The sequence below is a fragment of the Myotis davidii genome, unplaced genomic scaffold, assembly GCF_000327345.1.
Source record: "Myotis davidii unplaced genomic scaffold, ASM32734v1 scaffold281, whole genome shotgun sequence".
Taxonomy (NCBI): Eukaryota; Metazoa; Chordata; class Mammalia; order Chiroptera; family Vespertilionidae; genus Myotis; species Myotis davidii.
The window spans coordinates 3381880-3404540 of NW_006293784.1; the positions used below are offsets into that span (position 1 = coordinate 3381880).

Here is a 22661-nt window from a genome sequence, read left to right on the forward strand (position 1 = left end):
ACACAGATGAAATACCCTTTGTAATAAAAAATTTAAAAAAAAAAAGAGTAAAATACCAGATTTCAAAGATACTTAGTACCAAAAAATTGTTACATGTATATGACATACTAAACAAATCATTCATCTTTAAATTGAGGATAGTGTTGATCATTAATTGTTTATATTGATTACATGTTGAAATGATCATATTTTGGATATACTGGGTTAAATGAAATATATTATTAAAGTGATAAACAAAAAAAGATAAAAGTTCCACTTTTGGATCAAGTGCCCAATCTACTGATTCCTCTGGATGACCCTGTGCTCTTATCTTATTCGCTCACCATTCTGTTTTGCTGATTATGTATCTTCACTCAACACACACTCTGAGCATCCACGGAGTCCCAAACCCGGGGGAAGGTGCAGTGAATGGAGCTGAATAAGGCACTGCCCGAGCCCTTGGGAGGCTCACCCTCTGGCCGAGGAGATGGGCCTATAAATAGATCATTACAAGTCAGCGTGTTAACTCATTTGAGAGTTACGGGAGGTCAGCTGAACTCGGCAAGTCTACAAACAGTGATCCCTGTTCAAAGAGAGGCAGGGATGCTGATTTGGACTTGACTTTGGTTTACTACAATATCTGCCGCCAAGCCATGCGAAGGCTGACACAAGGTCAAGGCTGCCTGAGTAGACCCCGTACCACCGGGGTGAAAAACAGTTCTATGTCATCTCCTTCTAGGGTGGACGCTACTTCTTATGTTTTTTTCAGTAGTTTTAGTCTCTACTATTTCTCTCTTGAAACTGGACCAGTGCTACATTTACATCCCAAAGCCCGTCCTTTCAGAGTTCCCAGAGACGTTAGAGTTCCTGAGTAGTGGGTGGTCAGAAGAGAAAGCCATGACTTTAGTACCCCAACCACGGTTACCACCATCACCAGCCTGTGAGCGGTTCTGTGGGGTCTTCTGCCTCAGGAAACCCTCTCCCTGATCTTATGCTGAGTTCTTCCAGTCAGGCAGCATCGTTGCTGTGACATTCACTGCACACCATTTTGGATAAGGAACAGTGTGTGTGTGTGTGTGTGTGTGTGTGCGTGTGTGTGTGTGTGTGAGAGAGAGAGAGAGAGAGAGAGAGAGAGAGAGAGAGAGAGAGAAGAGAGAGAGACAGTATATTTAGAATACCATTTGATTTCTTCTATGTAAAATTACATTCAGATACTGTGTTTATTTGGGTGCCAAAATGCTTGCTAGAAAGTAGGATCTTTATCTCCCTCACTAGAATGAAAGCTTGACAGGGCTGTTCACCACTGTTAGCACTGCACCTAGATCAGTTGATGGCACAGGGGAGGGATCAATAAATGTTTACTGAATGACTGCACAGAGAACTAGCTTACAGTAACGAAATTGCTTAAAACAATTTCATGCCTTTGATTTTCAGTATATTGCATACATAAAGACCAAGATAGAGCCGTATGCACAAGAAGCCAAAACATACATCTACTGCGACCTGTCCTGGCACCTGATAGCTAATTACGGTAGGTAATATGTCTTGGGTGAGCTTTACATATGAAGTAGAAAGCTTTTGTTTTATTTAAATCAAATTTTACTGATTTGCATGCAATACATGCACCATCTTGAGTGCAATGAGTTTTGATAAATGTGCATTCCGTTGTAACCACTGCCAGCACAAACAAGACATAGAGTGTTCTCATTCCTTGTGTTCCTTTGTAGTCCCACCCGACCTCCAGTTCTTGGAAACCACTGGCCTGCTTTCTGTCACTAAGGATTGGATATAAATGGAATGATAGACTATGCACACTTTTGTACCTGGCTTCTTTCCCTCAACAAACTGTTTTTAAGACCCAGCCATGTTGTTGCACGTATCATTGGCTGGCTCCTTTACGTAGCTGTATGGTATTCTGCTACATGGCTGCACCATGTTTTTTATTTATCCACTAGAGGCCCAGTGCACGAAATCGTGTGGGTAGGGTCCCTAGGCCTAACCTCTTGCGATCAGAGCCATCTTCTGCCCATTTGCCAGTCCCCAGGCCAAATGCTGCCTCCGCCGCTGGGCTGTCAGGCCACTGGGATCACCAGCTCATCCCTGGCTGCTTGGGGGCCCAGGCCTGTGGGAAAGCTTGTGCCTGCGACTTCACCTCCATGCATGTGTGCCAGGCCGGCCGCTGATGGAACGTGCTGCCCGCTCGGCACTGACGGAAGCTGTGGGGCATGCCCGCGACCTACCTGCCCCAGAGTGAGTGACCCCAAGCAGGTAGCACGTTCCATCAGCGGCCGGCCCGGAGCACACGCATGGAGGTGAAGTCGCCGGCGCACGCTTTCCCGCAGGCCTGAGCCCCTGAGCAGCTGCCCAGGCCTGTGGGAAAGCTTGTGCCTGCGACTTCACCTCCATGCATGTGTGCCAGGCCGGCCGCTGATGGAACGTGCTGCCCGCTCGGCTGCTCATGCAGGAGAGCCAGCCTGGTCCTCCCGCCATCCACCCCGATTTCCCCGTTCACCATCGCTGATCCATCAGAGCCTCAGGGCCGGGAGCAGGGACCAAGAGGTCAGCAGTTCAGCCTGCTCGCCAGTCCCCAGTCCCGCCCCGCCGCTGCTCGTGGACCAGTGGTGTAGGGACCGAGAGGTGGTCAGTGCCACCTCATGGTGAGTGGCCTAGTGGTCGTTCTGGTCATGACGTTTATGGCCTCTGGCCTGTTATTATATAGGATTCACCAGCTGAAGGGCATATGAATTCTTTCCAGTTTGGGGTTACTACTTTTCTACAAGTGTTTTTTTTTTTATTTTATTATGTGTTTTTAAATCCTCACCAAGGATATGGTTTTTGTTGATTTTTAAAGAGAGGAGAGAGGGGAGCATATTGCAGTGGAACAGATACTGCACATCATTTACTTTGCTCACAAGTTGCCCATTTTGTCAGAACTTGGTGGAGACAACTCGGGTCAGCTCCGCATGACTTCAGCTGGGGCAGCTCGATGTCCGGGGTAACTCAGTAGTTGGGGGCTGGAGCCATCTGAAGACCACTAGCCCACCTGCCTGACATGGTCCCATTCTCTGCTTGTTGGCAGTGGGAGGGCAAGTCTGATCTAATTCTTCTGTCATTTTGAAATTTTTTACACAAAACAATTTTGAGACACAAATAGCATTTCTTTGATAAAAATGTTCCAATTGTTTCAGTAACCTGTGCATTTTGAAAATCTTTATTTTAGCACAATATCTGAATTTGTGGGCAGAACTTCAGATCATTTTAAAGGTGAGTTTTTTGTTTTACCTCCGTAAGTATCATATTTCTAAAAGCATTTACCTACCAAACAATGTAATGTTCTATGTCAATTGTAGCTCCATAAGAAAATTAACCATTGAAAACATTTTTTAGTTCAGTGATTTGCTAAACCATTTCTTTTGAGATCTTTTCTAGAACTTGGCGAATTTGCTGTGTATGCATATTTATTTTGCACGACTAATACCAATTTTGCATATATATTTTTGTCTTGGATATGATTTCCTGGACAGAATATGTTTTTTTATTTTATTGCAATTCATACACACCCAAAAATATGCTACTTTTTTTTAAAGGAATTTGTAGGTGATTGTGAAGATACTTTGCAAGAGATAAAAAGTCTAATAGACAGGCTGTGTACAAGAGATGAAAAAATTGAGAAAATCAGTATTTGGTTACAAGGGAATCTGGAAGAGTTGCGCTTCCTGGCCACTGTGGAAATTCCTGGTGAGTAGCACCTCAAGAGCTTTGGGTAACCAAGAACTTCCTGCTCGTTTACTAGCTGGTGGTATCAAGAAAGCCCTCCCCCAGATAAGCGTGCCTACTAGTAACTTAGTTATGCCCAACAGCCCACCCCTAATCATGCCCCAGACATTCAGGTGAGCACCGATTCTCATCTGCGGGGTCGAACACAGCGGGGCAGCAGCGCCGGACAGTCTCCCTTCTACCTGAGAGAGTTTTCCCCGTAACGGAACCTCAACTTATTTCCGATGTTTTAAACTCTTATTTTGAACACTTCCCAAAGCAGTCTTTCCAAACTCTTTCATACATTTCCTTGTCTTCATAAACAGGAGATACTGAGCATGAGTTTGCCTTTTCTTCCCGGTCTAGGGATGCCTTCTGGGGCTGGTAAGATGTGAATACATCCTATTGCACAGGATTGGTCCCCTCAGGATCAAGCAGCCGGGTCTCCCCAGAGCAGTGGTTCTCAAACTTCTGGCCCTTTAAATACAGTTCCTCATGTTGTGACCTAACCGTAAAATTATTTTCGTTGCTACTTCATATCTGTAATGTTGCTACTGTTATAAACCGTAATGTAAATATCTGATCTGCAGGATGGTCTTAGGCGACCCCTGTGAAAGGGTCATTCGACCACCAAAGGGGTCGCGACCCACAGGTTGAGAACCGCTGCTCCAGAGGAATATCAGCTTCCTCCTTAATTCCTTCTCTAACTCAGAGCCCTGTACAGGGCGGTGGAACTGAGCCCTCACACAGGCGCAGCAGGGGGTCCCAGGGAGGGAGCGAAGTTTGGGGAGGAGGCAGGAGAGTGATGGAGTTGCGAAATGGAAAAAAAAAAAGTCATTCAGCAAGTATATGGGTTTAGTAGAGGTCATTAAGGTTTAATTTTAAAAAGCACCTTCATTAGATAAGTACTTATAAAGGTGGGGTGTAAAAAGTAAAATGAAATATAATAAAAGTTAAGATGAGAAAAAGTGATGGGATTAAACACCGTTGCAATATTTGCTAAAAACCAGTGTTCTGAGGGTATTGCTGACAGGAGAAGGAATGCTCAGGCAGCCAATGAAGCGTTCTGTGGGAAAGCCCCTTCGTATCAGCCAGGAAGCTGTCTTGGTCTTCCTGCTGGTGCCTGGTGATACTTCTTAGGTCTGAGTGCTTCAAGGGTCCCTGGTGGGCCTTGCCTCGCTTTGTATTTTCTTTGCAAGGCCAGGCCATCCCCAGCAACTGCGGATCCGGCAGAATTTGAGGAGCTAGATCATCTCTAAGTGTCAATTGCATTATTTTCTCATGAGCGCATCTTCCGTTTTTGTCTGAAGCCCAATGGAATCTTTGTGTTGGGGCGGATTTAAATAGACTGCATTGAAAAGCCGAGGCGTAGAACTTAGGACAGCAAGTCACCACCACTTGCAATTGGCAGAGATTCAGAGGCAGGGAGGGTAGTGGGCAAGGTTTATTGTGAAAGAGAGGAGCCTTCCTGTGCGCGGATGGAGGCTGTGGGCCTGGGGAAGCTGGCCGGCCAGCCTGACGCAGGGCCTCCTGGGGGAGCCTTCAGTGAGGGTATTTGCCTTCCTCTGGTTGGTCCTGCTTTTAACTTCCATCCATGGTTCACTATCAACTCTAAACTGTATCAACAAGTACTTATCAAATGTCTATTCTGTGCCAACTATTCTATCAGGCTGTGGGGTTACAATAGGGAATGAACATAGGTCTAGTCCCTGCCCAATGGAAATCAGCCAGGTCCAGAGGTCGGCAAACTTTAAAGGGCCAGACAATATTTTTGGCTTTGCCAGCCATGAAAGGTCTCCTACTCAACTACTCAACTCTGCCAGGGGAGCAGAATTGCCCCTCAGGTGTAGTTGGTCCGCCGCTGGTGTGGTGGGAGAATCGGGTATTACACAGATGTATGTAAAATGTCAGTGTCATAATTGTCCTGAAGGGGGGCCTAAGAACTTAAGAACCTAAGAGGGAGACTTGCCCTAGTTAGGGGTCAGGAGACGTCTCTGAAGAACTGGAAATGGAGCTGAGATCTGAAGGAAGATTGCTGCCCGCTTAGCTCCACTGATTTTTGCTCCCGGAGCAGTGGCACCATGTGGGCTCACATCACAGCTTTGCTTCTTACGCGCTATTTAGCCTCCCTGGTTGTAAACTGTAAGTGACGGCAGCAGGAAGAAAGCATCAGACCTTTATTAAGCACTTATCAGATCCCTGAAGCCTACCGCCTCCTGAGGTGATAAAGGTCAGCTTTGGTCCCGTGAATTACGTGGCCGCCTCTGAGCCACCTGTCATCTCCTAGCTTTGAAATGTTCTTGTGGAATGGCTTCTCTCACAGATGGGACTTCTAGAAGAGGCCTTGATCTTTCAGCTCAACATCTCTCCCCTGTCCTCTTCTGGACACATCAGGTCACTGCAGCCCAGCAGGTCCAGACCCTCTCCAGGAATACTGCACTAGCTTAATTAGCAGAGTGAGCACCCCTGAGTCTGGCACCAGAACAAAGGCTGCCAAAGTTGAATGACACCCAGTATGAATGTCAGAGTGCACATACTGTGAGACCGAGACAAGAGACGATTAGAATCCAGGGGACTCCTCCTAATGAGTGGCTACGGGGGAAGGTAAAGTGGGGTGTCGGAGTCTTTGGGGGTGTTGGGAATACACAAATGTCTTCCAAAAGGAACAGCCCCAATCACCTGGCCAAGAACTGCAGCAGCATGGCTGAGTGGAGATCTGGGGTTCCAGATGGCGAGAGTGGGGGTGTTAGCTTGTCAGAAAGTACCAGGCTCCATCCTGAAATCTAAGATCGTTACTTTTTGCCTTAATATTTTCTTGTAAACAAGTAAATAAGTTAATTTGTAGTGTATACCTAAACCAAATAGCAACTGAATATGGATTTTTTTAAAGCATTAAAAATAATGTTTTAAAATTCTAAAAGTCCTTGAATTGTACTATAATTTTGAATGCAGGTAAATAAATACTAACCAAATATTTTAACTTGATGTCTACTCTGTAGAGACTTTTTAGGTCAAGAGATATTTTAAAATAAAGATCAAATATCATATAATTGTTATTTTTTTGTTATTGTGATGGACAAGAACTTGATACAATTATCTGCATTTTGATCATTTAATAATGGAAAAGAACGCAGTTATAATCTAGCAGAATCAAAATTTCAGTAAGAAATAATTTAAAAATCATTTGCCTAAAAACTGTGAAAAGGTCTCTTGGAAAAATTAAAATCTGAACTAGGAAGAGAGTTTAGACCAGAGTTGGGCAACTTTTTGACTCAAGGGCCGGAACAAAAGCATGGATGGAGTGTTTGTGTGAACTAATATAAATTCAAAGTAAACATCATTACATAAAAGGGTACCGGTCTTTTTTTTTTTAGTTTTATTCATTTCAAACGGGCCGAATCTGGCCCTCGGGCCGTAGTTTGCCCACGGCTGGTTTAGACAATGGTTCTCAAACATTAGAATCACCTGGAGAAGGTTTTACAATCTTTGGCCCATACCCCAGACCAATTCACCATGAGTCTCTGGGGCTGGGACCCAGGCATGTTTTTAGAAACTCTCCAGCTGGTTCCAATGTGCAGTCAAGTCTTGCAAATGAGTGGTTTTAGGCAAATAGATAACAAGGTAACAAATGGATACACTGACCCAAATCAGAAAATATTTTGACTTTAAATAACCTATCTAGCACCGGTTAGCACAATTATTACTATAGCAGGGAGTTGTAATATACTACAAGGACCTACGTCAAGACAAAGTTGAGCTAGACAAGGGTAGTTTCGGTATATTTCTTAATAACCACGTTTTAACAAGCTAATTAATAACATTAGCAGCCACAGGTGCTATGAATTATTCCTCTTGTTCTTCACAGTGCAAATTAAAAATGCAGATATGACCCTAACCGGTTTGGCTCAGTGGATAGAGCACTGGCCTGCGGACTCAAGAGTTCCAGGTTCAATTCCAGTCAAGGGCATGTACCTTGGTTGCAGGCACATATCCAGTGGGGAGTGTGCAGGAGGCAGCTGATCGATGTTTCTCTCTCATTGATGTTTCTAACTCTCTATCCCTCTCCCTTCCTCTCTGTAAAAATGCAGATATGTATTAAGTATTCCTGAAAGTCTTTGCCTTTGAGTTGTAATCATAATTACCTGCATGATTTCTCATTTTGCATACACACTTTTCTGCTAGAATAGAACATCAGAGAAGATGCCTTAAGATGGCTCCAAATGCGGTGGGAAAAGAACAGTCCTGGTAATCAGATACATGACCCCCCAGGCCTCCCCTTTTCCAACTGTGCAATTGCCCAACAGAGGGATTCTTTGGGCAACTTAGAATTTTAATGGACACTAATAACCACCCAAACCTATCTGAAATACATAGAGAATTTTTACAATTTTATTTTTATTCCTACAGAAAAGACGACCAAACAGACACGTACCAAAACAGTCCGTTTTCCGGTGGCTGCACGTATTGTAAAAAAGATAGTAACGAAGAAAAAATAACAAAATAATTCCAAGAATACAACTGCTGTGAATTCAAAAGGCATAAACAAAACTATAGAGAAAGTGAGTGCATTCTTTTGCAATTTGCAACTGTCAATGAAAGTCTTAAAGTTTGAGATTTAGCAAACTTGGGTAACCCCCACCAATAGCAGAATCAGTAAATAAAAATCTTATTTCCATGGTTACAACCGTAAGTCTATTCAGAGTATAAAAATCGACAAGCAGCATACCTATCAACAACCACAGTAAACCTGTTCCTATGCTGTATAGAGTCTGCATTTTGTTAAATCTAAGAAGCCATTAGTTGTGTGATGCAGCCTAATTCAGAGATGTCCCAATGTGGAGAGAAATGTGTCTCTGGCAAGTGTATGCATCCTTAAAAAATATATATAAGCCCCAGCTGGCTGGTGCAGTTGGTTAGAGCATCATCCCATACACCGAAAGGCTGCAGATTCGATCGGTCAGGGCACGTACCTAGGTTGCCAGTTCCATCTTTGCACAACCAATTCATGTTTCTCTCTCTTCCCTCCTCTGTCTAAAATCAAATTTTTTAAATAAGATGTAAGAGGAAGGATATATGTGAGTACATGTATTTATTCACGTGGGGAAAAGACATTAATCTCACTAATATTTTTAATTTCCACAATTAGTGTGGCAAATACAAATGTCAGAACATTTGAGACTTTTTGTCAGGTTTTTCATTACTGTTTTTCTTTACAGAAACAGGAATAATATGAAGATATTTTCAACCAAACTACCTATAAACAGAAAACCTGTTATATAAATTATGCTCTATTTTTGATGAAAATACTATATCGGTGAAAATAAACAGATAACAAAAAACAACGTACTTTACATTTCCATGCTTGCTATCAGACCCCACAGGTATGTCTTTATAATTCATTACACTTGAAAGCCAGATTGAAACACATCAGGCAAGCACAATTGTGCCAAAGCTAAGAATTCCATATTATACTTATTAAAGTACTTAATAAAAACAGAAGCATGTTTTGCTCTAAACAATAACCAATTTGTTCCAAGAGATAGGCTTCCTGTCATATAATAGAGCACTATAAGCGGGGATAGTGTATTATACTATGTAAGAGAGTATTATAGTGTTTGTATTTTCTAAGTCTAATCATAAAGTCTTAGGTCAAAAACAAAATCAAACAAACCAACCAAAAACATTACGACATATTGACAAACTCATTCCCATGTATGACAGAAGAGAACTAATACATTTTTAATTTCTTTACTTTTTTATTAAGAATGCTTCTTAGGGGTTTTGGCATGTTATATTCAGTGTCCATTGGCTCCTTCTGAGAGTATCCGTGAAGGTTCAGTAAACTTTGCTGTGAACAAGTAAAAAAGGGCTGGAGTGGGTACCAAGGCCAAAAGGGGTAAGTCTTGCTCGAGTTTATCCACTCTGGAGATGGAGATGATCCCGTAAGCATGAAGTAGCCAGTGGCTGAAGAGGACGATGAGTCTCTTCTTCCTGACTAGAAGATCATAGCAGTTCTGTAACATTTTATAAAAGGAAGAAGAGAGAAACAGATAATCACTTATATTTTGATTTAAATGTATATTTTAAAAGTCATAACCTCAATCACAGACTTGGAGCTAAAGGGACCTCAGAGAGCAGTTGCTAGACTCTGCACTTGCGAGGAGCAGGGGGAGGCTTCCTGGCTGAGGTCATGTAAGCACTGAGGCAGCTCAGGACCAGAGTCAACGCGGGAAGCACTAGGGTTGCTTCTGAAGGAATGAGCTGGAAGGGGAACACCACGTGACGTGCCTTCCTCCTGCCCGGCAGCTGCGTCTACAGGTGAGAAACAGGCGCACACACCAGCTTCCCTAACCTCAGCTCTCCTGGGGTCTGCTGCCTGGACCGGTAGAAGGGAGCAGAAACGACACGGGACCTACTCTGGTTTCTTTTTATTCTTGAACACAGCTCTATAATATGCAGAAATGGGAAGGCCCAAATTATTATTAAAGTAATAGTTGAATGTGCTAATAAACATACTGAAATGGAATTTGCAATATTCCATTACTAACTTTCTCTTACTAAATGGCTCTTTAACTTGCCTAAAGCTAGACTTATAGACTGCCTTCCTGATCCAGGTCTCTCTCTCGGATTTATGGGTGGAGTCCTAATTGAAGTACATGAACATTTTATATGGAGAGATCCCCAGGGGCAGGGACACAAATAAGTTCCAAGTTAACATAACTACTATCTATAGTAGTTATGGATAATGAACAAATTCATAAACTTCATTTTATTCAAATATTTCCCTAGCATTGAAAAACGTGCTAAAACTAATTTGCTTATCTTCTTTAATTATACAAATTTCGACAATGATTAAAGATTATAAAGGGGAAATGGAAACAATTGAATAATCAACATCAAAATATTCTGTCTGTTCCTCTACTACATTATTCTCCCTGTCAGTCATTCTCTCTCACCTTTTCACTAATGAACTGAAAGAGAGGCATCAACAGCAAGCATTCCAAAATAATTAACAATTTACTTTCTCTGGATTAAATTAAAATATAATATCCCTGGGTTAAGGTTAAGAATTATGAGAAGGCACATGTCTTATCACGTGTGGTGGGCAGCGAAGACAGTGCATGGGCACTAGGTTAGCAAGCTCGGGTGAAATAGTACTAAGCCACTGACACACTATTCCTTCAGAGGTCAGCCTCAGAATAAGGAGTCCTTTCTAACAGTGACCTTCCACAGAAATACTGAAAAGTTAGAAACACAAATGGGTATCTCAAAACAGAAACAGTATCAGAAGTAATGTTACTGTTAGTGTTAAATAGTATAGATGTTATAGAGGACAACTGTAAACATCCATAATCAAGAAAATAAAATTGGAGACAAAATATAGAAGGGTGGAGAATGTACAGTATAATTACTAATGACAGTGTTGCCATTGTAAAATGTACTGTAAAATTAGTTCTATATATCATAAAGCATTTTTATGTTTCCTTCAAAATGGCATTTGTTTTCAATATTTCATAATTAAATATTTTCTGAGTAAATTATGTGATTTTTTTCTCCAATATGCTAGATAGTTGAGCCTGACTACTTCACTAATTTCCCAAGCAAATACAGTCTAGTATACAACCCTTCATAAGCTATGTAATGACATCAACTAGCCAAAGATTACTAAACCAATCAGTTGTGCTATGTTATATCATATGTATAATGCTATTTAATTGTCAAACCCATAAAATAAAATCTCTAACAAAGGAAAACATTTTTCCTACCTCTATTTCAGAGGCCGACATGTACACAGCCAGAGTAACCAAAGATAACACCAATATAATGTATGGGAAAGCGTAATCTGAAAAACAAACATTTGCATTATGTTGAAAATTAAGCAAATTTTTGAAATAAACCATCAAAAATTTCAAAAGTTTAATTCTCCCCATAATTGAAAACTTTCTCAATCAGTCCTGTGAGAGATGGAAGCCTCAGTGCCCTGAGGCAGGGGTCAGCAAAGGCTCTCTGTAAAGGGCCAGACAGTAAATGTTTTTGGCTCCGCAGTATATAAAAGATGGTATCTAACATCCTTGTCAATGTCAAAATCCCAGTCAATGTCACATATTCAAGTAAGTACCACACTATGTCCCCTCAGCTACTTACAGCTTTCCTAGTAATATGTGAACCCTTTAATACCAACTTTTTCTTATTCTTCCTTTGCATAACAATTTAGTCTAAATGGTTGCTGAATAAATGAATGAATGGCTATCCTATATAATAAAAGGGTAATATGCAAATCGACCGAATGGCCGGTCGCTATGATGTATACTGACCACCAGGGGGCAGACGCTCAATGCAGGAGCTGCCCCCTGGCAGTCAGTGCGCTCCCACAGGGGGAGTGCTGCTCAGCCAGAAGCTGGGCTCACGGTGGGCAAGCACAGTGGCAGGAGGCTCTCCCGCCTGCCTCCGTGGCAGTCGGACATTCCCAGAGGGCTCCCGGACTGTGAGAGGGTGCAGGCTGGGCTGAGGGCCCTCCCCTTTCCCCGGAGTGCACGAATTCCGTGCATCAGGCCTCTAGTATTAAAATAAAGAATATACTGAAGATTATTTTACTGTATCTAAAAGGTTTTCATAAAGAAACTTAGAAATCTAAAATCTAACTTGATAAATAGTATACATTACCAAGAGTAATTTCCATATATTATATGCAAAAGCCAGTTTTTGTTTTCTAATTTATACTTGGGTTTTAAAAATCTTTCTGTTTAGGTTATAAACTTCAAATACAAAATATTCTCTAAATAAAAATCAGTTTTCGTTAGCTGCCACTGATTTCCTGAGAATTTCTATTTCATTCCAAAAAAAATCATGATTTAAAAAAAAATAATAAGGCTTATTATATGTTTTAGCAAAAATATATACGGTGGTTTATTTTCAAGAATTAAAAAATTCCATTTTAAAGAAAAAGCTCCAAAATTATACTCAGAGAAGACACTGTTGATCACATATAATAAATGTATAGCTATTTACCCAAGAAACTTACATAAAAGGCCTCCACCAACGGCCTGAAGCACGGTTAGAATGGGGAAGAAGTAAAGTGCAGCGTAAATACTTTTAAATCGATCCGACTTCCCTAACCCACAGGCAATCTTCTTTACCAGCAGAGGCCGGAGCAGCATCATTAACACCAAGCAGAACGCATAGTAGATAAATACAATGGTGTAGCTGTAAAATAAATAATTACATGATCAAAAATACTTTTAAAATACTTTATCATTGATCATTTTTAAATCAAACATCCTATAAAAGGTTAAAAAAGCATATTAAGTCTACCCATTGAATATTCACATTGGTGGACAGTTTCCCAAAAGGACCCTCATACCATTACTGAAAAGTGCATGCTGGTCCCTTCCCAGAGACAGTTTGGAAATGTGTATCCAAAATCCTAAAAAAATGTTTATATCCTTCGATCCACAATTTTACTTGCAGAAATTTTCAAAGGGAAATAATCAGGGATTCACAAAAATAACTTTATGAACAAGGTTTTTATTGGATCATATAATAAAGAAAACTAAGGAACAAAATAAATATTCAACAACAGATAACTGGTTAAATGTTATGTGAAATACTATGTAGCCATTATTTCATTAATTGAAGCTGATGGTACAGCTCTATTAAATCAGGGGATTTTATCAGTCCTTTATATATAAATTTTAGCTATAAATATATGTAGAGAGAGATAGGGCTTAAAGCTGGGCAGGTGGAAAAGATTTTCATATCTTTACATCTGGATCTTATTTTTTGAAAATTACCTTTTTACATATGTGCATGTGTATTTTGACACTTAGTACTATTAGAACTTTCTCAAAAAGGACTATTCTATCGAGCATATTATGTAATGAACACTTGCTATAACTAGAACATAAATACCAGACTCTTCTACTATACCTTTACCAAAAAGAACACATCAAATGAACACCAACCATTTACAGAAATTCTAAAAATAATGTAGTCTGGGATGATATTATATAGAATGTTATGAATTTGATATTTTTAAAACAAAATATTTTGATGGAAATTACATTTATTTAGAAAAACAGGGGGAAAAAAGAACATTAACCCAAACCCTCTAATAATAATTTTAGCTACTGTTGGGTGCTTCCCATACGTGAAGCACTGCACAGTATCTGATCTGTATGGATTTATTTAATCCTCAAACTCACCTTACGAGGGATCATCATTCCCATTTTCCCAATGTGAGTTACAAGAGGCTCCTAACATGCTCGAGTTAACAGGACAACTGGCAGACCCAGGATTCAAACTCAAGCCTGCTTTCAGCTCCAAAGCCCATACTTTCCCATATGTCAGATATTGCTTCTCTGCTGTGTATCAAAAAGGTGTTCCTTATAAATCCCTTTCTAAGAAACACAGATGGCTTATTTTGTGTTTACACATACTTCAAAGCCAACGCAAAAACACTTTCACTTCTATTATACTAAGCTGTATTTCTATTTTCTCCTATCAGACGATGTATCCCTTAAGAGAAAAAAATCATTTCTGTGTATTTCCCCCAGGGCCTAGATGCCATTTTACGATGCTCAAAGCCCATGGAAATGAATTAAATCTCTAATTGTCATTTTTTAAAACATGATCTTAAGTCTAGATACACACTTACAGTGGGTAGACAGCTTCGTGAGTACAGTGCACGGTGGTGACATAATCTGGACTTGGGTTGTAAAGCATCGTGTACCAATCAGAAAGCATCAGTACTCGGCATGAACGGATATAAAGAACACCGACTGGATCGCTCACAAGTAAGGTGATGATGGCGGCCATGCTGCATTCAAATAATGCGGTGATGTGCTGGAAAAGTGCACTGGAACTAGCAAAACCAAAGAAGCACAATTACCCAAAACGTAGTGCTAAATGGCTTTTCATAAAACCTGGATATGATTCAAGATATGGTTTCTGTAAAGAAATTTTAACTGTTGACTCCTGAAACAAAATATCTTCTTAGATGCTGGGGTCCAGCCCCAGCAGGTCCAGGGGTCCCCAAAGGTGTGGACGGAGTTGGCGAAGACTATCCACCCTCTTCCTACGGTGGAGTCCTATCCATCCCGAGTGCGGGGTGCTTACCTAAGGGTCCCTGTTCGGGCGCCAGATGCTGGGGTCCAGCCCCAGCAGGTCCAGGGGTCCCCAAAGGTGTGGACAGAGTCGGCGAAGAAGGAATGACACGGATACAGCGTCTTAACGGGTAAGAAAAGTCAAACATACATGAAAACCACTTGAGAAGAGTTTAACCTTGTTTACTAAAAAGGGATTATACCGTGCCAGTATCACCTAAATGTGCAGAAGAGCAGAAATTAGATCTACCCTTATCTTTAGTGCCTCGCCAAATTGCTATTAAAATGTTCTTCAAGTTGTTTATGCATCATTTTTAAAATTATCTTAAATATAAAAAGTACACCAAAATTATACCTAAATATTAGTTATAGAGTATAATAAATACTGTAAGCTCACCATCTAACCCAATAACTAGAACAATAACAACTTATATCTCCTCTGTTTCTCCCTATTCCACACACCTGTCTCTACCCTAGAGTTAACCTTTCTATTAAATTGTCTTTTATCACTTTTTATTTTTAAAAATATTTTTTAAATTTATTTTTAGAGAGAAGGGGAGAGGGAGAAAGAAATATTAATGTGAGAGCGAAACATGCCTCCTGCACGCCCCCTACTAGGGATCAAGTCCACAACCTGGGCACATGCTCTGACCAGGAATGGAATCAGCAACCTTTCGGTGCACTGGACGAAGCCCAACCACCTGAGCCACACAGGCCAGGGTTAGCACTTTTTCTAAAGTTTTTATTCCCATTGTACTTATGCTTCAAAACTACTCTCGCTCCTCCGGGGCATAAGACTAAGCCTGACGACTCTCACACCCACTCAATGTGGACCTTATTTCCTCAAAGCTGAGCACAGCCGCTGAAAAGCTACTGCTGTCAAGAAATGTCTGATGCTGCCCTGCTGTCGGCCGTGTTCCTTCTGAGTACACCGGCAGTCGGTATGACCTGTGACAGTCTCTTAAGTCTGAATGTTTAACTAAACTGGAGTGGATTCCCACCAGGTAGTTCAGATACATAATACAGCTTCTCATTCTATGTTCCACGTCTTAACATATTTCATATTTTCTATCTCCTTTTCTCTCAGTGCTGCATTATTTCTTTGTATATATTTTTTCTAATTCACTAATTCCATCTTCAACTGTTTAATCTAGTAATTGACCTACCGTTTTGAGGGACAAGTAAAAATTTTCATTTCTAGAAATGCCTTTTTTTTTTTAAGCAAATCTCTTACTGACTGGAGATCCTTGTGACTGCACCCTCTATTCCTTTAAACATTATAAAGGTAACAGGTAAATACTCTGTAGCTAAAAGTCCATTATCTGTAGGCCTCTGGGAGCATATATTATTTGTTATGACTACCAATGCTCAGTCATAGTGATTATTTTATTTACTAATCACAGATTATGAGATCATTAATAGATCTTAAACCAGAGTCTTAGAGGCCTAAATTGAGAATGGGGAAGCTTTCTAGCAAAAAGGACTTACTGCTTTTCCCAGGTGCCATGCACACGACTACCTTGGGCTTCAGCCCCTTGGGAATCTAGGCTTAGCCATGGCTGCCCATGATTCAGTATCCAATAGCACTGCCGCTTTCAACAATTAACTTCGGGCAACCCTCCCATCCCCACTGCCTGCTTTGTCACTCTGGCCCCAGCTCGGGGCGGGTTTGCTTTCTGAAAGAGAAGAGTTCTTGGACCTCTCTCTTAACTCCAGGAAGACCAGCAATGTCTTAGTTTGTCTTCCACAGACTTCAGAATGTCATGCAGGAAGGTCACCTGGAGCTCATGATTAGTCCATATTGTTGGAAGCAGAACCCTAGCACCATTTTACACAGTTGAAAACACTGGATACTTAAACATTTACACTTTCATATATAATCCAATCTTTTCTTTCCTTATAGAATTCATATTTTTAGAGGCAAAATTTCAATCTCATCATTTCTTGCCATTGTTTTAGCCTTCTTACTGGCCTCTTATGCTCCCCTTGAATCCAGTTGCAGTTAACCACGTGATCTTTACCAAATGAAACCTGACCCTCAAAGTATCCTTATTAAAGTACTTCCCTGAGTCCCTTCTGCCTTTTAGGAAAAGTACACCTCACCAGCCTTATCTTCCACACCTTCTGGCCCTACTAAATCACTCACCCCTCACAGATCTGGGTATGCTTCCCTCCCCCTCAAAACATATTCCCCCTCTGGCAAACTGCATCCTTCAACATCAGCTCTGGGGTCATCCCCCCATTTTATGAGCATTTCCTGACTCCCCAAGTCCCAATCTCTTTATATTCTGGCCTCATTTAGCCTTCCCCCTTTTTTTTCCACAGCATTCTCAGCTCTCATTTTTTGATTATACAGAGCTTTTTGCTTCTATACATTTGCACATCTTTTTCTTTATGTCTGACAGACTCTGCAATTATTCTATCAAAAACTATTATTTTTCAAAGTCCAGCTTAAAATCAGTTTCTTCTTCTATGACACCATCCTAGTTGAGAAGGTAAAATTAACTTCTTTCTTCTTCATGCAGCCTTAAATCTCTGCACATGCCTCTAGTACAGGACCTGATATATATGTGAAGGTTTGTCATCTCATCCATTGGACCATGAGCATCCACAATTTAGTCATCTCTGAATCCTGCAATGTATTGCAAATACCCCTAAAGACTGTTGAATGAGTATATTTGAAAAATTGTAAATTATATAAATACAAATCACAGAAGAAGCAAAGCTCCTGCCTGCATTACATAGAAATGTGCAATTTCTGCCTATCTCGCCCTGGTCTTAAAGAAAAACAAATTTAATACTAAACTCTAGGAGAAGCAAGGGTGCCAGAAAGGAGAATTTTGATTATTATCTAGCCACGTATTCTCAATAGTGATATTGCTCCCCAGGGGGCAAGAACTGGTCCTTGTGGGTAAAATACTCCTACACTTTTTATAATAAAGTACATATATACACACACTGCATAAACAAACATAAATTTCATGAGGGTAGATGGAATTAAGGAACGAAAGGTTATCTATAAAGTTTTTTAAAGATGTGATAATGAAAAATGGTTGAGAAACACTGATCAGCTAGGGCCCTACTACCTTCGTTAAAAGTGCAACATCTCACCTGGCTGGCGTGGCTCAGTGATTGAGTGTCGACCTATGAACCAGTAGGTTACGGTTCGATTCCCAGTTGGGTTGCATGCCCTGGTTGGGACGTGATCCCTGTACGGAGCCTGCAGGAGGCAGCCGATCAATGATTCAAAAAAGTGCAACGTTTCAGGAAAATGAAAGAGGGCCCTTGTGTTACTAGCTACCAACTTGCTAGGCAAAGCAGTTATGTCCTTTTTAAATCCTCCTACCACTGATCACTGCTTTTTTCTACCTTCTGCTCCAAGATCCTCCCTCAAAACACACCTGATGTTCTAGTTCTAATGCATTTGGAAGCTACATCTGCTACCCCCATCTCTTCTCTACTCTGAGCCGAGAAGTTCCAACAACTAACTGAGCCTTTACTCTATTTTAGCTTTATGCACATCACATCCTTTTCACTGTCATCTCTCATTACTCTGTAACAAAAATCTTAAAAAGGATGAGAGCTTTAAAAAAATCTGTATGTTCTTCTGAAAAATAATGAATGCTTTTCTAACATAAATAATCACCGTGGACTTATTACGTCGGATCCAGAAAAGTGCTGATTCCACTTCCACCTTCCACCTCTGTTCCCAGGACCTGAGCCCAGCCATCACTGTTTCTTGGGCTACAGCCTTCTAATATATCTCTCCTCTAATCTACCCTCCACAGAAGTCATCTTCCTAAAATACACATCCAAGGATGTTACTTCTTTAAACCAAACCTTCATGAATAAATCATTCCCTCGGCAAATACTGAGTGGGCATCTCTCACGGGCCAGCTGCGTGCTGGTCTCTGCAGACTTCATGGAAGACGGAGTGCCACTACACTCTTGGAGCCGACAGTCAGGGGTGGGCGGAACGCTAACTGAGGAAATAAACTTAACTATAAATTGTGTTGAGTGCTAAATCAAAACAAAAACAAATGAAGAGTGCTATTAAAAAAGAAAAATAAGGGACAGACCTACTTTAGATTGGGTCAGAGAAGGCCTCTCCGAGTAGGTGTAATTTAAACCGAAGGGAGGAAAAGGCGATTAGGTAAAAAGTTGCAGTTAGAGGGACAAGAAAGTATTTCAGGCAGAGAAAAGTTTGGGGTAAGGGAAAGGACCTAAAGCAGAAAAGATACTGAGATGTTAGAGGAACTAAAAGCCATATATACTAAGCCATACATAGTATGGCTAATATATGCTAAGGTATAATTTGGGTCCTCATTCCCAGTAGAATAAAATTCACATCCTCATCAGGAACCCTCACATGCTGGCCGCAGCCTATCTTCCCCACTCTCCTTTCATCACCTTTCTTTCATAAGCAATCCACACGCTGACCACCCGGGACCACTTCCATTCCCACCCTAACAGGGCACACATTTCATACCTCCATGCCATTGCTCAAGCTCTTTCCTCTGCCTAAAATCGTCTTTTTTTTTCTTTCCCCAAGTCTTTCAGATCCTACCAGGCACAATTTATCTCTTCCTTTCTTCATGATTCCAGAGCATTTTGTTTACAATGCTTTTACACACTTTTTGTTTATACAGTTTTAAGACTGACTTATAATACATTCAGTAGTATATACATTTGTCTTCTCTAAAAGGTTATGACTATGAACCATGTCAGTTATTTTTGTGTGTCTCCTCCTCCGATCTTGTGAACATAAAACACAGTGCTTAATAAATGCTTATGGAGATAATGTGCTAGTATGTTTTCATAACTAGGTTGCAGTTATAGCATTTTAACTACATTACTCTAGATTACTAGTAGTAAATTAAATTACAAAGTATTAGTTCTAGAACAATAAAGCAATTCTTTGTAAAAAAAAAAAAAAAACAATAAAGATGATAATTTTAAAATCTTTTCAATTTCTTCAACAAAAAAGGAAGTCATAAAAATAAGTTCCCTCAAGCTCATTTAAAGTAAAACAGACAAAGGATACTTCTCTCAATACATATTGAGGCATGCCCTATCATTAAGTTTTCTTGCCACAATCAAGAGTAATCAGAATATAAAACCAAACAGGCTTACCGCTTTTAAAACAAACAACAGAAGTATAATTATTTGATTCTGACTAATAATTATTCCAGCATCAGTCCATCCAGGTACATTCATAGGAAGTGCTCACCTCTTTTTCCCCGAGTACCATTCAATGAAGAACCAATGCAAAACAAGGGGAAGCATAGCCATGAATCCAAGATAGAGCCAATCATAGAGCTCTGGAGACTCTGTGCAAGGCTGGCAGTACTTCTGTGCGTTTGTTCTCTGTCCTCTCGGACACACCTGCAACACATAAAAATAATATTTTATGTACAGATATTACTTTAGAACATTAACACCCCCAAAATCTTTCTATAAATGTCCCATTTCTGTTTAAACATCTATTTACATGTGCATCTTTCAGATATAAAAAAGAGAAAGCGTAAGTAAAATAAAAAGAAATCTACACTGTATTTGCCTCTATCTGTATGAAACCAACTGTAAAAGGAGTCCTTTTACTAAGTTACTAAAATAGTTGACTAATATTAAATGACAAACTTAGCTATTAACAGCGTATAAAAATAATTGCAAACAAGTGTTCTGGAATTGTAATGTTAACTGACTTGCATATCCAAGTCACTGTACTATATCATTAATAAAAAGTAATTTAAAATTACTCTAAAATTATAAAATGTTCTTAAAAACACAGTAACTGCGACTGTAAAGAAAGATGTATTATAGACAATCAATATGACAACACAAAGACTTTATTAATGCCTACATAGTCTTTTAGAAATTACTGAGTAGACAGAAGAAAAAAGATATACTACATGTGAAAATATTTCAAAAGCAAAAAGATTTTACAAATGAACATACAAACATTAAGACTTACCCCACATTCTCCATACAGTTCAGTTGAGCCATTTTTAAATAATAGGGTCTTCCCACAGTAAAGTCCAAGGCATGCTGGTTGAATATCGACAGCTTTTTAAAAACAAATGCCAGTACAGTAACATCTTTTGTGATTATAAACAAATAATGCAATACTAGTTGAAGCACTTGGCAGAAATATCTCAGTACAGTTTCAAATAAAATAACAATATGTACCGTGGCAAAAGTCTTGTGCATTTATTTTAAAAATTAAATTTCTCCTTTACACTGTGACACAACACTGCACAAAGTTATACTGGAACCTTGTTGTTAATACTGTTTCTTGTGATGAACATCCTCAGACCTCTACCTGCAGGTCAGGAGGTACCCCTGGAACTCAAAGCCTAACCTGGCCCGTCTCCAGTAGCTCCAGCCAGCCACTCCCCTTGATCAGGGGGTCTAGCCTTCTGAATTTAAATGGCTTTCTAATAAGAGGATTAGCAGAGGACCACTACTTTTTATTTTGCTCAGTCAGGACATTAAGTGCACGTGCACAAACACACAAACACACACACACACACACTATCTACTATCACCTTCTTCCATAACAGGACACATTTTAATACCAGAAAAGCAGAAAGAACATAATTTCAGAATAAAGGGCGGGCCTTTAGAGTAAATAGATTCACCTTTATAAAAGGCTTACTTACATTGTCCTAACTTTTGTCAAGGACAGCTGACAACTTCATCAAGGCTGTCACGCGGCCTCTGACCAATACTTGGAACCACTGCCTGAATCAACCCCCTGATCTGGAGGCTTGGGGGAAATGAAAAGCAGCTGTTCTTTACGAAACCACTCAGGGCCACCAATTATCTTTGACCTCATCAACAGGTAGAGGTTATTGAGGAGGGTTTTGTGTGTTTTTTTTCATCAGGGACATTTCCCTTCCTTCACCGTTTCACTCATTCAACAAACATGCATTAAATGTCAGATTCCACTGGTCAGGGTCAACTAAAGATCCACAGAGGGACATGGCAGTCCCTGCCTTCACGGAACCTTTAGCCTCGCGTGGAATAATTCCAAAACAACTGTGGTCAAATGCAAATTAATTTGAAAAGTATGCATTTTATCATTATGATGAACAACCATTTCCCAAACTCTTCATGAATTCACAATCTAGGGACTGTCTAGTCCACAATGCCGGTTCTCCTTTCAAATCTGAATAGACTTCTGATTTTTTTTCTCCTTTTGCAGTTGAGAAAAAAACACAACAGAAATAACACTAACTAAAATGCCTCAAGTCTAATAGTGTCACTTTTATCAAATTTTTGAGTTTGTTTCTTTTTTAAATCCCCGGGCTTCTTTGACACCTATTTTTAAACCAACTGTAATCACCATGTTCTAAGCTAATAGTCGGAAATGAATTGATTTTTTGAGAAGCCCCGGGTTAAAGAATTGCAAGTTTTCCTACACAGGCTTTGCCTATTAGTAGATGCTTAATAAATCTATTTGAATGTAAGTCAAGTTTCTCAAACCCCAAGTCCTGACAACCAGCACCAGCTTATCATCAGCCAAACCAACCCCGGCTCCCAGCGTCCGATCACCTTCCTTACCCTCCCCGCAGCTAGCACTCTGACTGGGTTTTCTGCAATCTCTGTGACGGGCCCCCTGCCCTCACGATTGACGCTGAGCGGGAGACAGCAGCTACGCGGCCATCAGCCTCTGCTCCCGCGCCCTGAGCTGTGAAGTCAACCCCGGCGAGTGTTCAGCCAGGACTGACGCGGAGACAGAAGGGCCGCTCCGACCGCAGCCACGGAGGCCTAGCCCATCCCTCCCCGCGCGCAGCGGCCTCCCCTCGGCATCCGGGCCGG

At 40.6% G+C, this 22661-nt stretch overlaps 2 protein-coding genes across 2 annotated transcripts in view; one reads left to right on the top strand and one right to left on the bottom strand.

Moving 5' to 3' along the window:
• CCDC175 (coiled-coil domain containing 175) overlaps positions 1–8592 on the top strand; it is a 59534-nt gene extending 50942 nt beyond the window's left edge. The window contains exons 17-20 of the mRNA XM_015566479.1: positions 1414–1510; positions 3200–3243; positions 3567–3717; positions 8143–8592. Of these exons, the coding sequence (XP_015421965.1) occupies positions 1414–1510; positions 3200–3243; positions 3567–3717; positions 8143–8231 (381 nt within the window). The 3' untranslated portion in view covers positions 8232–8592. The remainder of the gene's footprint in view (positions 1–1413; positions 1511–3199; positions 3244–3566; positions 3718–8142) is intronic.
• An 877-nt stretch (positions 8593–9469) lies between these two features.
• JKAMP (JNK1/MAPK8-associated membrane protein) lies at positions 9470–21446 on the bottom strand. The gene is made up of 6 exons (XM_006767656.2): positions 20812–21446; positions 20068–20222; positions 14390–14596; positions 12758–12939; positions 11502–11578; positions 9470–9749 (listed from the first exon to the last, which is right to left on the bottom strand). The coding sequence occupies exons 2-6, from the start codon at positions 20127–20129 to the stop codon at positions 9531–9533; spliced, it is 747 nt and encodes a 248-aa protein (XP_006767719.1). The 5' UTR covers positions 20130–20222; positions 20812–21446; the 3' UTR covers positions 9470–9530.
• Between the last annotated feature and the right edge of the window lie 1215 nt (positions 21447–22661).

Excerpts from the sequence above, each read along its gene's own strand:
- JKAMP (XM_006767656.2), bottom strand. The coding sequence starts at position 20,129 with ATGGCTATGCTTCCCCTTGTTTTGCATTGGTTCTTCATTGAATGGTAC. Across the intron at positions 14,597-20,067 it reads TGGTACTCGGGGAAAAAGAG|TTCCAGTGCACTTTTCCAGC; the intron begins GTGAGCACTTCC and ends TGGTTTTGCTAG. Across the intron at positions 12,940-14,389 it reads CACGAAGCTGTCTACCCACT|CTACACCATTGTATTTATCT; the intron begins GTAAGTGTGTAT and ends TTTATTTTACAG.